At 41.0% G+C, this 13521-nt stretch overlaps 2 protein-coding genes across 7 annotated transcripts in view; both read right to left on the reverse strand.

The window, feature by feature from the left end:
• The window catches only part of arhgef12a (Rho guanine nucleotide exchange factor (GEF) 12a), a 38832-nt gene extending 31655 nt beyond the window's left edge, over positions 1 to 7177 (reverse strand). For all 5 annotated transcript variants that reach the window (XM_086125518.1, XM_086125517.1, XM_086125516.1 and 2 more), the window contains exon 1: positions 5999 to 7177. In XM_086125518.1, the coding sequence (XP_085981644.1) occupies positions 5999 to 6030 (32 nt within the window). In that variant the 5' untranslated portion in view covers positions 6031 to 7177. The remainder of the gene's footprint in view (positions 1 to 5998) is intronic.
• A 1238-nt stretch (positions 7178 to 8415) lies between these two features.
• tlcd5a (TLC domain containing 5a) lies at positions 8416 to 12916 on the reverse strand. 2 transcript variants are annotated; one of them, XM_086125496.1, is made up of 3 exons: positions 12623 to 12916; positions 11521 to 11718; positions 8416 to 10320 (listed from the first exon to the last, which is right to left on the reverse strand). In XM_086125496.1, the coding sequence occupies exons 2-3, from the start codon at positions 11708 to 11710 to the stop codon at positions 9794 to 9796; spliced, it is 717 nt and encodes a 238-aa protein (XP_085981622.1). In that variant the 5' UTR covers positions 11711 to 11718; positions 12623 to 12916; the 3' UTR covers positions 8416 to 9793. The 2 variants fall into 2 exon arrangements, with proteins under 2 accessions (XP_085981622.1, XP_085981621.1); XM_086125495.1 differs by lacking the exon at positions 12623 to 12916 and having other exon boundaries at positions 11521 to 11737.
• Between the last annotated feature and the right edge of the window lie 605 nt (positions 12917 to 13521).

A 13521-nucleotide genomic window follows, 5' to 3' on the forward strand; every position in this document is an offset into this window, starting at 1 on the left:
ACGGCAAGATTTTCATACAGTGAGCCAAAATGAAGCACACAATAGTGTACTGCACATCCTAACCTAAATTTACCAAACACTGTACTTAAAAAAAAAACAACAACAACAAAAAATAAAACAACGAATGTTCACTGTTCTCATTTCACAAAACAGGATTCTTTTCTTTTCCGGATGAATTGCAAAATGCTCAATGACACTGGCCTCATTCACAGCGACAAAACACTTCCAACTTTATTTCCTTGTCCTCCTTTTCTCTGTTGTAATGATTTGGCCTTTAGTGGAGTGAGAGTAATGTGTGGCCCTCAAAGCCCTTTGGCTTGGCTAAAGGGGCAGGACTGTAGACAGTGTCCACAAGCATCAGGATCAGAATGCCCCCCCTACCTCCTCCCCCCAGCACGTAAAAGGCACCAGCTCAAAGCATAAACTCCACCCACTGTCTCGCATCACCATCCATGTTCATTGCCATTATCTTTTATCTCCACTTTTCGATTCTCTTTTCAATATTCGTCAATGTTTGTGTTGTAGAGAGAAATGGATGTTTCAATCATAAAATAAATCAAGAGCATGATTACATACTTTCAGGTGACATTGGAAGCCTAACAATGTAAAAACCCTACGGTGCCCTTGAATGAAATGCTTCCATAGCAGAATGATACCTACCTAAATTTAGTGTGCGTTTATTACTACCATAAAATGCTATTATGAGATGGTGCAGTGAATTTGACAGGTCTGGTATCTGGCGGAATATATGAAAGAAAGAATATAGAGCTACAGTTGAAGACTATGTATCATTATTGCCCACTTCAGGAATTGAAAAAAAGTCAAAACAAAAAAACCATGTAGAGTTTGATGAACAATGATATCAAATTCTATCAAAAAAATAGACATAGCACATCAAGATGACAGTCCATCTGCTGTGTCACACTACCAGTGCAGTTAAAATTCTTGCCTATCTGCTAAAGACTATGTCAAAATGGTTTTGAAAATATACACCCCGATACTACTGATGGCAGATAGGTATTAACAGTTACTGAACCTGAAGTGAAAACATGGGCTTGGCATCGTTAAGAAATTCACGAGTGTTTCGACTTTGATTCTTTAGGTTGTGATTCAATTCAGGTTTGATTTGATTGTATTCGATATCGATTCACGAAGAATTCACACGATCCAAATAAACATTTGCGGCATGTCATATATATATCTATATCTATATATATATATATTTTTTTTTAGCAATAAAACATCTGAAAAGAGAAATTTACACATAACTTGTTTGTGTACACGAAGAACAAAAATGACCCCGGGTCTCCTCACAAGAAAAAAAAAAAAAAGATAAAGTTGTGTATTCCAGTGGTCCCGACCCTTTTTTACATCAGGGTAGATTTTTTTTTTTCCCACAGACCAGCAACGATTTGTCTTGGACACGGTGGGGTAGGGGGGCTATTGGTCGGTGCTGATGAATATTCCCGATTGGAAACTAATATAAAATATAAATAATAATAAATAAAATATAAAAAAAATTAGGGTCACAGTATCACCTTCAATTTAAGTTCATACTTCATAAATAAAAATGTCAAGAATGCTAATTCAAGCTGCAAAGTTCAATCAAAGTGGAATGTACTACCAGCTTATTTGTTTTATACATACCTCAAAGAATTCAAGCTGTAAACTAATGATAGTTATGTGGTGTAAGAGCAACTTCTTGCCGGTGTGATATGCCGCAATTTACATCCGATAAGATTAGTCGACAAATCGTGACTACTATTAGTGATTAGTCGACTAGCAAAATAATCGTTTGAGGCAGCCCAAATTCATTTTAGTCATATGGTTGGTCGGGCACCATAGAGAAATTCAACGCGACAATAATAAAACACTAAAACGTTGAAAATCGTCAACATTTGAGAAAGGCCGGAGGCACAAATGAATCACCAGTCAGCACCGCTGAATGCCTTGTCTGTTGTCATAACAACCAAACAACAAATAAAAACAGCTCAGTTTCTATTTTTTGAGCAATACACACAGATCATCAATACAGCCACATGTCCATCAAAATGATCTTGCCCACATATTTATCACATGGACCTGACCTACATCCATGAACCTATAAGGAGCGTATAGACTAAAGCTAGCCTGCTCCCACTGAATGCTATTGTTTACTTTTAGTGATGTCACCAGCACCACTTTCCGGGAGGGCCTCAGGGCAGGCGAGTGGCAGGGTGGGAAAAAAAAGCGTGGAGATCAGCAAAACGTTGTGACAAAGAACGAGTGGCTCACAAAACTGACCCAGAGGCTGGCAGCCTAAACCCGATAGATTTTACATACACGCTCCCCCGCATGGCCAACACAGCAAAAACTAAATGCAAAACATATCACATGCATGGTGCCACAAACAACCTCAATTTAAGAGCGATTAAATATTCAAACAGTGGGAACAAAACAGCGCAGAAAACACGCCACATCCATTACAGGTGTCAGTTTACCTTTAACTCACAATGCATATGTAAGACTGCAGTCTGCTTACAGAAGGCTTTGCATTTATTTGCTTGTTGAAGAACGATCACTGACGCTTTGTTTCATTCTCAACTGCAACCATTTTGACATCAAAATGCTCTCTTGCTTAGGCGAGTGAGGGCTGTTAAAGCACACAGTAACTTGTCTAATGAAAAAGGTGTCCCCCCCCCCCCATAAAACTAAAGTGTAGCGTTCCCTTCTGTAAAAGAAAATAAATTAAAAGGGGACAATGTTGCATCTTTTGCAAACAAAACAAATATTGCAGTGTCAAAACGAAACTAGAATTGGAAAACACATATATACCAAAGATGAGCCGTCGCTGTGCAACAACAGATTTTCGTTGTTTTATGGGAACAGAAACTACACCAATAGCCAGAATTACCCTTACGTACGTGTTACCAGAATAGCAGCTAGAGATACAATTGAGATACACTCTCCGTTGAATACAAGATTTTATGACGGTAACAGGTAACAGATACTACAGGAAAAAAAAAAGTAAAATGTACATTTGACCACTGTTTGTAATAAAAGATTCCGCTGTACTTTCAGCACAAACCTTCCCAATGCAATGTTCCATAACACACATTCTTCACACTCCAACCACAGTGTCAACTGCACCCCAGTAGCTTCATTTGGGCCACACAATGTTGTCGTATGCCACACAGAAATTGGGTGCTAACCACCGCTGTCATCTTTGCAAAAAAAAAAAAAAGGAGGGGGGGGCGAGTACAATAAGGCTTTAAATTCTGGCTTGTACCCTGACCATGGCGCTAGAACCGGAGCTTCCTTCTATCCTGAACTAAGCAAGCACATTCCAGGGAGTTGGCCAGCTTCTCTCACAGGTATGTGGGATTCAAGTCGGTTCACAACATAACACAGCAAAACCTTTTCCGAGTCAAAAACCACCCAGGAATTACTTCATGTCATGAACTCCAGAGTATCCTCGTGGATTAAACAGGAAAAACACTTCACAGGCAGGATTTATTTGCTCGTGAACCGAGGGAACTGACGGTGGAGTCCAAGCTCTCTGGACGGATTCCTCCAGTAAGATGATTATGAGGTTCTAAATCCAAAGATCGTTTTAATGGATGGAGAAGGAGGTAAGTGTGACAGGCTTAGAGGTAATAGAGTCACTACCTAGCCAGGCAGAATCTCTCTTAGGAGAAGTAGTAAAGAACTCCATTAAGATCGGATGTAGCTCCTTGGTATTTAGATTGTATGATGAAGTTAGTAGTCAGCACATTGCGACAATTGAGTACTTGGAAGCACGTATGTGTCTTATCAGGGCGCTACATCTGCCAAATCAATGCGTCTCCAAAAAGGACCAGAATTCTTGGGGAATAAGATGCCCGAAACGATGAAATCAACAACGGAAGAGCGCCGCAAGGTTGCAGCACACCTCACTGTTTCTTAGCAGGCTGGCATCAGATGATTGTGTTTATTGTGCTCATTTGGGGGGAGGTTATTGTTATTGTGCTTCATCTCATTTTAGGGCAGGAAAGCACATGGTGGTGACCAAGTACTTCTCACCATTACAGTACCATTACAGTCAGAGAGCAGTAGCCAAGTGGAAAGGTAAACAGAAGTGTTTGGTTTGTTAGAGGATGATGAATGTGGTTATTGGTGTGATTTATTCAACTGATTCAGCCATCAATGTACCGAGTGATGGGATGAATGTTTGTTTTACGACTCGAACATCTTTTTAAAATAATCAAACATGATGCTTATTTCGTCTATTAATTCATGAAACGGATTAACAAAACATGTAATTTCCATCGTTTTATTCAAAAACGGGATATGATATATTTCAAATTAACAGTGCTGAAAACTAATTCAATACAACTTTGTTACTGTGGTAACATGTCGGAAAAGCGGGGCGAAAAAATGCTGATCATTGTTTTCCAAAGTCAAAGGAAATGTTTTATTTTGATTCAACACAAAGATAATGAAAAAATGATACGAGGATTGGAAGATTTTTGTTTTATTCAAAAAGGCATCGAAATGATTCTTTGTTTGTCAAAACCAATTACATGAATTTGATAATAGATTCGCTGCCGATTAATCATTGCACCTCTAACTGATTTTGCATCATCAAACACAAAAACATTTATGTGAGAACGTGCAGGAATGATTTTTGTCCATTTGCGGTCACCGTCCTCATGCTCTACCTTAGTATCTGTGACTTTGACAGGCTTTATTAAAAGGGAAGCCTCGCCGAGTGAGTGAGTGAGTGACGTGGGTATGAGCACATGAATCTGACTGGGCCCGAGTTGCAGCTCTCAGTGGCTCATGTATGACTTGAGGTGGCCGTCATACTGTGGTGTTCTGGTGTACTGTGAAATTATCCCAAACTTTGAACATTCTCTCTCTTTTATCGTCTTTTTCCTCCTAGCTCGAAAACATCACACCAATTTATTTCCACAGAGTGGTATGGGCGAGTGCAGTAACAGAGCGTGTGGAAAAATGATCCCTGCAAAGCTTCAGAGGCAGAGATTTTGCTTTGACATGTTTTCTTTTTAATAATGAAATTAAATTGTTCGATTAATCCATGCGACTCTAGTCGAGTTAGCCAGCCGCAGACTAGGCACCCGATACATATGTGCATAACAAATCCAATGCTAAAGCTAATACAAGGCCTTGCTTTTTCTTTGGCTGTTTTGTGATGCCAACACTGAAGGGTGGCAGTGATGGCGAAGAGGAAACGTGTGACAACAATTACAGTATCGGAAATGGAATTTAACAGCAACAGAGTGCCAAAAGGGGTATGTCTATCACTCCAGGCTCATCGGTAAAATATGGCTGGGTCAATAGTAATAAAACAACAACATTCATAAATTTAGCTTTTTTTTGGTATTCATGTGAACCTTTTATTTCAACCGGTATGACAGTTCAGAGTGTTGGCACATAAATGACAACTTAAAAGATTTTAAAATATTGCCTGTACCATACATTTCATAAAGGTTTTAGGACTCTGGAACAGATTATCTCAATTAAATTCTGACTACTCAGAGTGTGTCAATGAAGAAATTGTGTTTGTCTGTGGAGCTTTCACTTTACAGGGGTGCACACACTTTATTTGGCATATGAGCTACTTGTAAAATGATTAAGGCAAAATGGTCTACCTACTTTATTTATTTAAAAATAAACTTGTATGTCTTTATATGCAAGTTATATATAGTAGTGTACCTTAATAAACTGCATGAACTCATAGAGCCTATATACAAGATGATATATAGGACTGGCTGACTGGCTTGCCCTCTGTCAATCAAGTCACACATTTCACCAGGATGATAGGTGGAAGTCTCTTTTTTTCCTCAAACTCATTCATTGCCATTGACAGGAAGATATATCAAGAGCATGAAAGTGGGGGCAGTGACTGAGTTAATTCCATGAGAGCTATCGACACTCCCTTCGCGATCTACTGGTAGCTCACGATCTACTTAATAGGCAACCTTGATGTAGAGCATAACTGGGTGTTATACTGTACCTGTCAGTGAAGCTGGACTGTGTGTCACTCATTGGGCTTCCGGTTCTAGATTTGCAGAGAATTATATCCGATTAACATTTTCCAGAGTGTGATGAGGCGACTTGGTGGAGCGTCCTTCTCTGGCATTCGTGACAAATAGCTTTTTTTTTTTTAAATAAAATAAATATTAAAAAAAGATGCAAACGAGATGCAGATGGCAAGTATCCTCAATGTATGGAACGTGGGGATCAGAGCGAGATGGATTGCAATGGTGCAGACCCTAAAAATGAATCAGGGCCTTGGTAAAGAGTATATCCTTCCACTCGGTGATAAATAACACTGGTGGTCCAGATTGCATGCGGGTAACCCTTGCATTCACGTCCCAGTTTTCGGGTATTCCAACCTTACGGACACTGGGGCGATGTAATCAGCCTGCCGCCACCCCTGTCCGGTTCGAATAAGGGACCAAACGTCCCTGGGAGATCCCGTCAAATTCCTCCAGTCGGCACTTTGCGGTTTGGTGTCTCCTGCTCGTTTCTTGTCGTTTCTCTGAAGAGTCGTTCGATACCGTAATGTTTAAAACAAACGAGCAAAACGGAAAATAAAAAGTATGCAAAATAGCGTGAAGCTTTGTTGTACGAGAATCCTCAAAGGAAATGAGAGTTTAGACTTGTTAGCTTTCAGCTAACAAAACAAATGAGCTCTATTGGGAGGAAAAATAACTTCGCGTCGTGTGCTCTTGTTTCCACTGCAAACCAAACAAAATCCGAATCCCAAACGGTGGATAAAAAAACTGCATAAGTGTCCAGTGGTCTTTTCTGCGTCCCCAGCTTTCGAAAAAGAAGAAGAGAATCCGAGCGAAGTGTATGTGTTAACACAGCTCGACGCTCCTTGACTCCATGTTTCCAGAACGGAGTCACTCGATCGTCTCTCAGCACAATTCCCGTGGATGGAAAGGGAGGCTAGGCTGGGTGGTCAAGCTAACGGGACATAAAGTCACAAGCCGTCTCCTGCTAGCGTCTAGTCCTGGGCAAACACAAAAAGTCGAAGAGGCGTTAAAACTTTCAGGGACGCTCGCGACCTTTTCTCCCAATGCTCGACGTCATTTGTACGAGACTAAAAACGTGAAGAAACATAGGAGGAAAAATGCCAGTGTCTGCTGCTCGCAACGCCCTAGCATGCTAGCTGCCGCGATTCCTAACTTCCACCAACCACTTCCGCCGGGCGGTGGGAAAACTCCAACAGCATCCTGGCTTTGGAAATGAAAAAAATCGAAAGGTATGCGAACAAAATTAAAAGCATAACGGCATTGCTATTTGATTTCATTTACATCACATACATACATACGTGGTACACTACCTGTAAATGCTAAATTGTGATGTTAGATGTCGTGAATTGAAGCTGTTTGCACGTACACGAAAAAACCCCGAAGAAAATAAAAATACTTGAGAACATGAAAAAAAAGAAAACACCCACATTTAAAATGTGACACTCAACTCGTAAATAGATATTTCTATATTCTATTTATTTTTAAAAGCTTTAACGTCTTATTCACCTCCAGTTGTAAATTTCCCCAGTGTGGGACAAATAAAGGATATCTTATCTTAACGCTAGTGAGCCACATTGGTCAAATAACACCCACTCCAAGGTCTGTATTTTAATTTATTTGTTCCCCTTTATTTCTATTAATGGATATTGTTGCTGGTGAGTATCATGTTGCTTTTTAGGTGTACAGTACTGTATTTGATCATCATCATATTTCTGACAATTGAAACGCGATGAAAATCATACTGGAGTTAACTGGCTGATCACCATTAACAAATCAAGCATTATGATCTCCCATTATCCAAGTAAACATATAACCGATGATGGGGTTATTTAATTATTTGCGTCTCGGTACAGCAACTATTCGATATTTTTGGGTTGCCAATCTTTCATCAAAATGCATTTATTTGATTAAAACACCGTCCTGTGGAGTGACGCTTCCTCACGCAGTCAAAAGCCTCATGAAAGGGGTTCATTCTGTATAAATAAAAACAGTACTGTACACGCCTGCAAGTGGGATCCACGTCCCTCGTCAGAACATTTTGTGAAACTGTATCACCATCTAGTGGACATCAACGACACCGCGGGATGCTGAGCAATTGCAGAATTGAACAGAAACACAAACATGCCACTAATTGTGACGTTCATTCGGGGAATTGCCTCACTGATCCTGTGGAATTTAGAATAGACAATCAAAAATGATAAACTCCTAAATGTAAAGCACATATCAGCTATACTTTTTTGCTTTCTCCTTATATTTGCTCATAACTATGTCACATATCATAACTATGGTTTTACCAAACAGAAAGCATGCCATTGCAAAAGAGAATAAACAGAGCAAGAGGATACAATAAAACTCGGGCAAAAGCTTAGAAGAATGACTTACAACAGAATAAACAACAAGTTAAAATCGTTTAATATTTCTCCCTGAGTAAGGCTTCAACATCTATTCACAGTTTGTCTCTCTCTCTCTCTCACACGCACACACACACACACACACACACACTGAATTTGCGATAAAAGGGTGGGACCGCTCTTGACTGGTCACTAACTCATCACAGGGCACATGTACACAAACAACCCTTCAGACATAGTTACACTTATGGCCACATTATCCAATTAACAACAACTAGAAAAATCCCAAGCGCGGGGAGAACATGCAAATTCCTTACAGGAAGACCAGAGTTGAGATTCAAACCCCCAACCTCTCGACAACGAACATTTTGCCACATTAATTACAATCGAACTGTTTCACATCAAACATTCTAACATTCCAAACCGTCCAAAATAAAACTAAAGTAATAAAACTATTCAACATTCAAAGGTGCCTGACAGACATACAGTAAAAGACAGGGATCAAAAAACTGCTGTAGCAAGGTTCTCTTGTTTGACTTCATGCTATTCATTAGCCAGTATACCGATGCCATATGGCACAGGTGTCAATCGCTGGTCCTCGGTGGCCATTATCCTCCATTTTTTTTCGATGTTTCCCTCCTCCAACACATCTGGTTCAAATCATCAGGATCGTTATCAGGCTCCTGAAGAGCTTGCGGATGAGCTGATCATTTGAATCAGGTGTGCTCGAGGGCACGGGGGGCATGCAAAACGTGCATGATAGTGGCTTTCGAGGAGCAAAGTTTGACACCTGTGTCTGATGAGACTTTGTTTGAACTCTTCAACTGAATTCTATTCAGTTTTGGTAAAAAAGAAAAAAAGACTCATGCAGAAATTGTGGCCGTTACATGATGCACACACACAAACTGGCTGTGTTTGGAGAGACTTTTTTTCCCAGTGGCTGTAACCACATCTGTTAGTGCTTTAGTTTCCAGCCACAGAAGCCCACTCTACCCCAATTTTCCTGTTTTTTTCACCGATTACATTGAATTTGTCGGCACGGTGGTGGTTAGCATGTCCATCTCACAGTGCAAAGGTTCGATTCCGGCTGTGGCCTTCCTGTGTAGGGTTTGCATGTTCTCCCCGTGCCTGGGTTTTCTACGGGTAGTCCAGTTTCCTCCCACATTCCAAAAACATGCATGGCAGGTTAATGGAACACTCTAAATTGTCCCCAAGTGTGAATGTGAGCGTGAATGGTTGCTCGTCTATGTGTGCCCTGCGACTGACTGGCAACCAGTTCAGGGGGTACCCCATCTACAGCCCAAACAAAGACAGCTGGGATAGTCTCCAGCACGCCCGTGACCCTTGTGTGGATAAGTGGATGACAAAATGAATGGGTGGACGGACGAACATTGAATTGGCCTCTGTGGTCGGAATTCAGTCCGTCTTTCTTTCGTGACCATTAGCGGCTTGTTGTCGTTCCCTCTGCTGCTTGTGCCAACTTTTGCTCTTGCGGACGGCAAAGCGACCGATGTCCACCATGAACACCCAGGATAGTGCGTACATGGCCACGCCCCCGCACTTGATGAAGAATCTGGGCCTCGGCGAGATCAGCTCACAGTACAGCATTGTCCCTCCCACGAAGATCCGCATCAGCACAAAGAGCAGCACGAACAGCGCGTCCACAGTGTGCGCCAGTGGCGTGCCGGAGTATCCTGTCTGCTTGAGGAACCAGCGCGCCTGCAGCAGCGGGTTGGTGATCTCGCTGCCGAAGAGGACGGCGCAGCCCTCGATGCCAGACTCGCCCAGCCAGAGAGTGAGCATGATTCCCAGGATGCTCATGGTGTGGTGGGCCAACATGACAGCTCCCTCGGTGCGGAAGTAGACGCACCAGGCCATGTCAAAGACGAAGTAGCCCAGGCTCAACAACATAGCACTTATCTGCAGTGGTGTGTTCTTTGTACCTTTTACACACAAACAAAAGTTTCCACATTTGTAAATTACAAACATTCATCATCTATGCCACTTCTCCTGTTTAAGGTCGCGGGTGAGCTGGAGCTTATCCCAGCTGACTTTGGGTGAAAGGTAGACTACAGCCCGGGTTATTTGTCAGTCAACCTCAGGGAACACGTAGAGCCTGGGAAAAAAAAAATAATTTAAACCACAAAACCAAGTAGCCCAGGCTGTACTCCATCTCATGCACAAAGTCAGCTGTGATAAACCCCCACTCACCCGCAACCCTGATGATGATAAGCAGTATAGAAAATGGATGAATGAAAATGATAAAACCATAAACACACCAACATGTCCTCAGTTGTAACAATCAGAGTGCAGGAAATACACCACTTCTTACATTCAAAGCACTAACAATGTTAAAATGTGACTTAAGTTATTGCTTTAAAGTTAGTTATATTTTTTTCACACATCTCAAGCCTGCCACCTGATTTTTTTTTCTTCCTCACTAAAACAAATGAAGTGTGTGTCACCTTCATATTCGTGCCTGAATGAATTTGTTTTGGGGAGAACGTCAGCCCTAGTCATGCAATTTTGCATCACTTTTTTCAGTTATTACGAGACATTTTTTTTTCTCCATCAAATTGTTTCTTAACACATTGTAAAGTAGTTTTTTGAGTATATTCGCTGGTCACTATTTCCCATGAGTTCTGATTTCAAATTAAATTTCTTCTTAGACTGTGTGTATAATATCAATGACATGCAGGCGAGCAGTTGTTTATACGTAATAATGTGATGAAGGGATCGAATATTGATATGGTTTTCACAATCATAACAGCCCTCTGATGGAAACCATAACCACAATGTGGTTTGAAACCCCAGTGAATGACTACAGTTTAACTCCGGAACATATTATTTCTATTTCCTTTATTTCAGTTGGTAAATAGATCAAATGCAGACCAATGTGTACAACATTTACATTCCCACCATAGCATTGGTGCAAAGGTGAAATTGTATTTTTAGATTGTGCAGGTTTGTTGTCAATGATTTGGTTAGTTTTAAATCATATGTTAAAAAAACAAAGTTAGGCAAATTATGCTCCCGTATTTTACTATGGGTCATAGCAGCGGCACAGAGCAAGTTATTTTTCAGGTGGTTCTTGGTGAAAAAACTTTGAGAACCACTGATAACAATAACAATTGACCTTCTACCTGGATAAGTGAAGGGCCAGGGTCCATCCACGTAGCCAATGTAGGCCGTGATGCTGACCGCAAGGATGCCGTGCAGCAGGGTCACAAGGCGACAGTTCCACTCAGAGCTGCGGCGGCCGTTGACGTGACATAGGGCGAAGTAGAGAGAAACCCAGCCGGCGATACTCAGGAGGGCTCCGAGCACGACCATGTTCTCCTCTGAAGACAACAACAGCATTCTATTGAATGAGATCGCTTACAGTACAAGCACTGTGATATTCTTTCTACAACAATTAGCCTTTGCTTGTGCAAGAATAGCACTACAGTCGACCCCTTGAGGGTCCAGTGGGGTGAGGGGGACGTTCCTTCGTCGGCTGTGACGTTTGTACCATGCAGCTAGACGGGCTGCCCTTGCTCCATGCAAAATTAGTTGCGCAATGCAAAATTAGTTGAGAGATGACTGGGCCTCAAGTCATGTCAACACATTTGGAAATGTTTTTTCTTGGTAGGAATCACAACGTAACTCCCAATTACGGTTTCAAAATAAAAGACAAGTGCAAAGTTGGAAACTTTCTATGGGAATTCAAGTGAATTAATGGGGACAAATATTACATGACATAAATGGGAAAATAGGCTTTTAAATCGGAAACCTTTATGCATCCAGGTCACATCATGGTTTTGAGGACCTTTGGTGTGCCAGACTGTAGTGATTGAGGTGCAACTTTGACATCTGGACTTGTGCATCTGGAGCAGAGGTCCATTGTAGTGTAGTATGAAAAAAAACGGCCAAACTGTTGACCTGTCGTGTACCTACTCGAGAAAATGTGATGGTGTGTCTACTCTAGAAGTATCTAGTGATGATCAAAAATGTCAAACAACCATTTTCAAATGATTAGTGTGCGTATTTACGCATATCATTAATGAACCGACATTAATTATCCCACCCAAAAGGCGAAACAAACGGCATACGGCACATTCCTGTTTAATTACCATGTGGACGGACGTTAAAACAACACAATGAATGGGATGCAGACCAGTTAGCCGGAGCAAGCTAACATGCTCACAACCCCCTCTGCCCCCATTTTCATCCATTGGCAGGTGGTAAAAACAAAACTATTATTACCTCAATGGCGCACATGTGGACGACGTCACTTCTGATATTTAGCGTCCAATGAAAATATGTTTCAGTTCTAATAAATAAACGTTAGCTTGAAGTCGTTGCTGTTGTTCTCCATCAGCTCTCCATCATCAGGACCGCCTCACGTCTCGTTTCCCATCTCGCGTTAAACGCTCACCAGGCAAACGACTCCATGAGAAAGTAGGCGTATTTGTTATCCTTAATTACATTTTAACTGGCATCATTGCGTGTTTTTTCCCTATTTTTTAGCAATATAACACGGTTGTCTTTCGACACTTTACGATCGATGGATGTGTTGTTTTTTGTTCGACAGTGACATCCTGTGGACAGACGGAGGAAGCGCCCAGGGACATTACGGATCAAATTCAGATTATAGGTGGATACATGGAGAGCTAAATACTTTCTTCATGCAGTGAGGCGTCACATAATAGATTTAGAATACTTAATAAATGTTGCAAAATTTATCAATATGTATTAAAGTGAAAATCAGCAAGAATACATGAGAGGTACAGTATTTCTCATTTCATAAAAGAAATTGAGATGTAAATTGCACACATACAATGACAGTGTATTGGTCATATGAGAAAATAATGGAAATCAACAATGCAGGGCAAAGAAAATCTTTGACACATTCCTTGTAAAACGCAATTCTTTAATGGCACACTAGCTAACTGCTTCATTTCCTCCTCATATCGCATATCCATGTTCTATAAAAAGCTCTTTCACTGGGAAAAAATACATTTTACAATTTGAGCTACACTGGATGGATTAGAATTATGATACAGACGTACAGTATACTGTTGTGTGTTAAATGTTTCTGGCTTCCTGTGACGTTTTATTTTAAAGTTGCATGGTGGGCTTAATCAAATGTGCTCACAATATGT

Source organism: Hippocampus guttulatus, chromosome 12 (genome assembly GCF_054856545.1).
Source record: "Hippocampus guttulatus isolate MCC_2025c chromosome 12, RoL_Hgut_1.0, whole genome shotgun sequence".
In the NCBI taxonomy this organism is placed as follows: Eukaryota; Metazoa; Chordata; class Actinopteri; order Syngnathiformes; family Syngnathidae; genus Hippocampus; species Hippocampus guttulatus.

What these genes read in the sequence shown, in the direction of transcription:
- tlcd5a (XM_086125495.1), bottom strand. Translation starts at nt 11,737, where the DNA reads ATGCTGTTGTTGTCTTCAGAGGAGAACATGGTCGTGCTCGGAGCCCTC. An exon ending in CTGGCCCTTCACTTATCCAG is followed by an intron (nt 10,321 to 11,520) that starts GTAGAAGGTCAA and finishes TGTGTGTAAAAG; the next exon opens with GTACAAAGAACACACCACTG.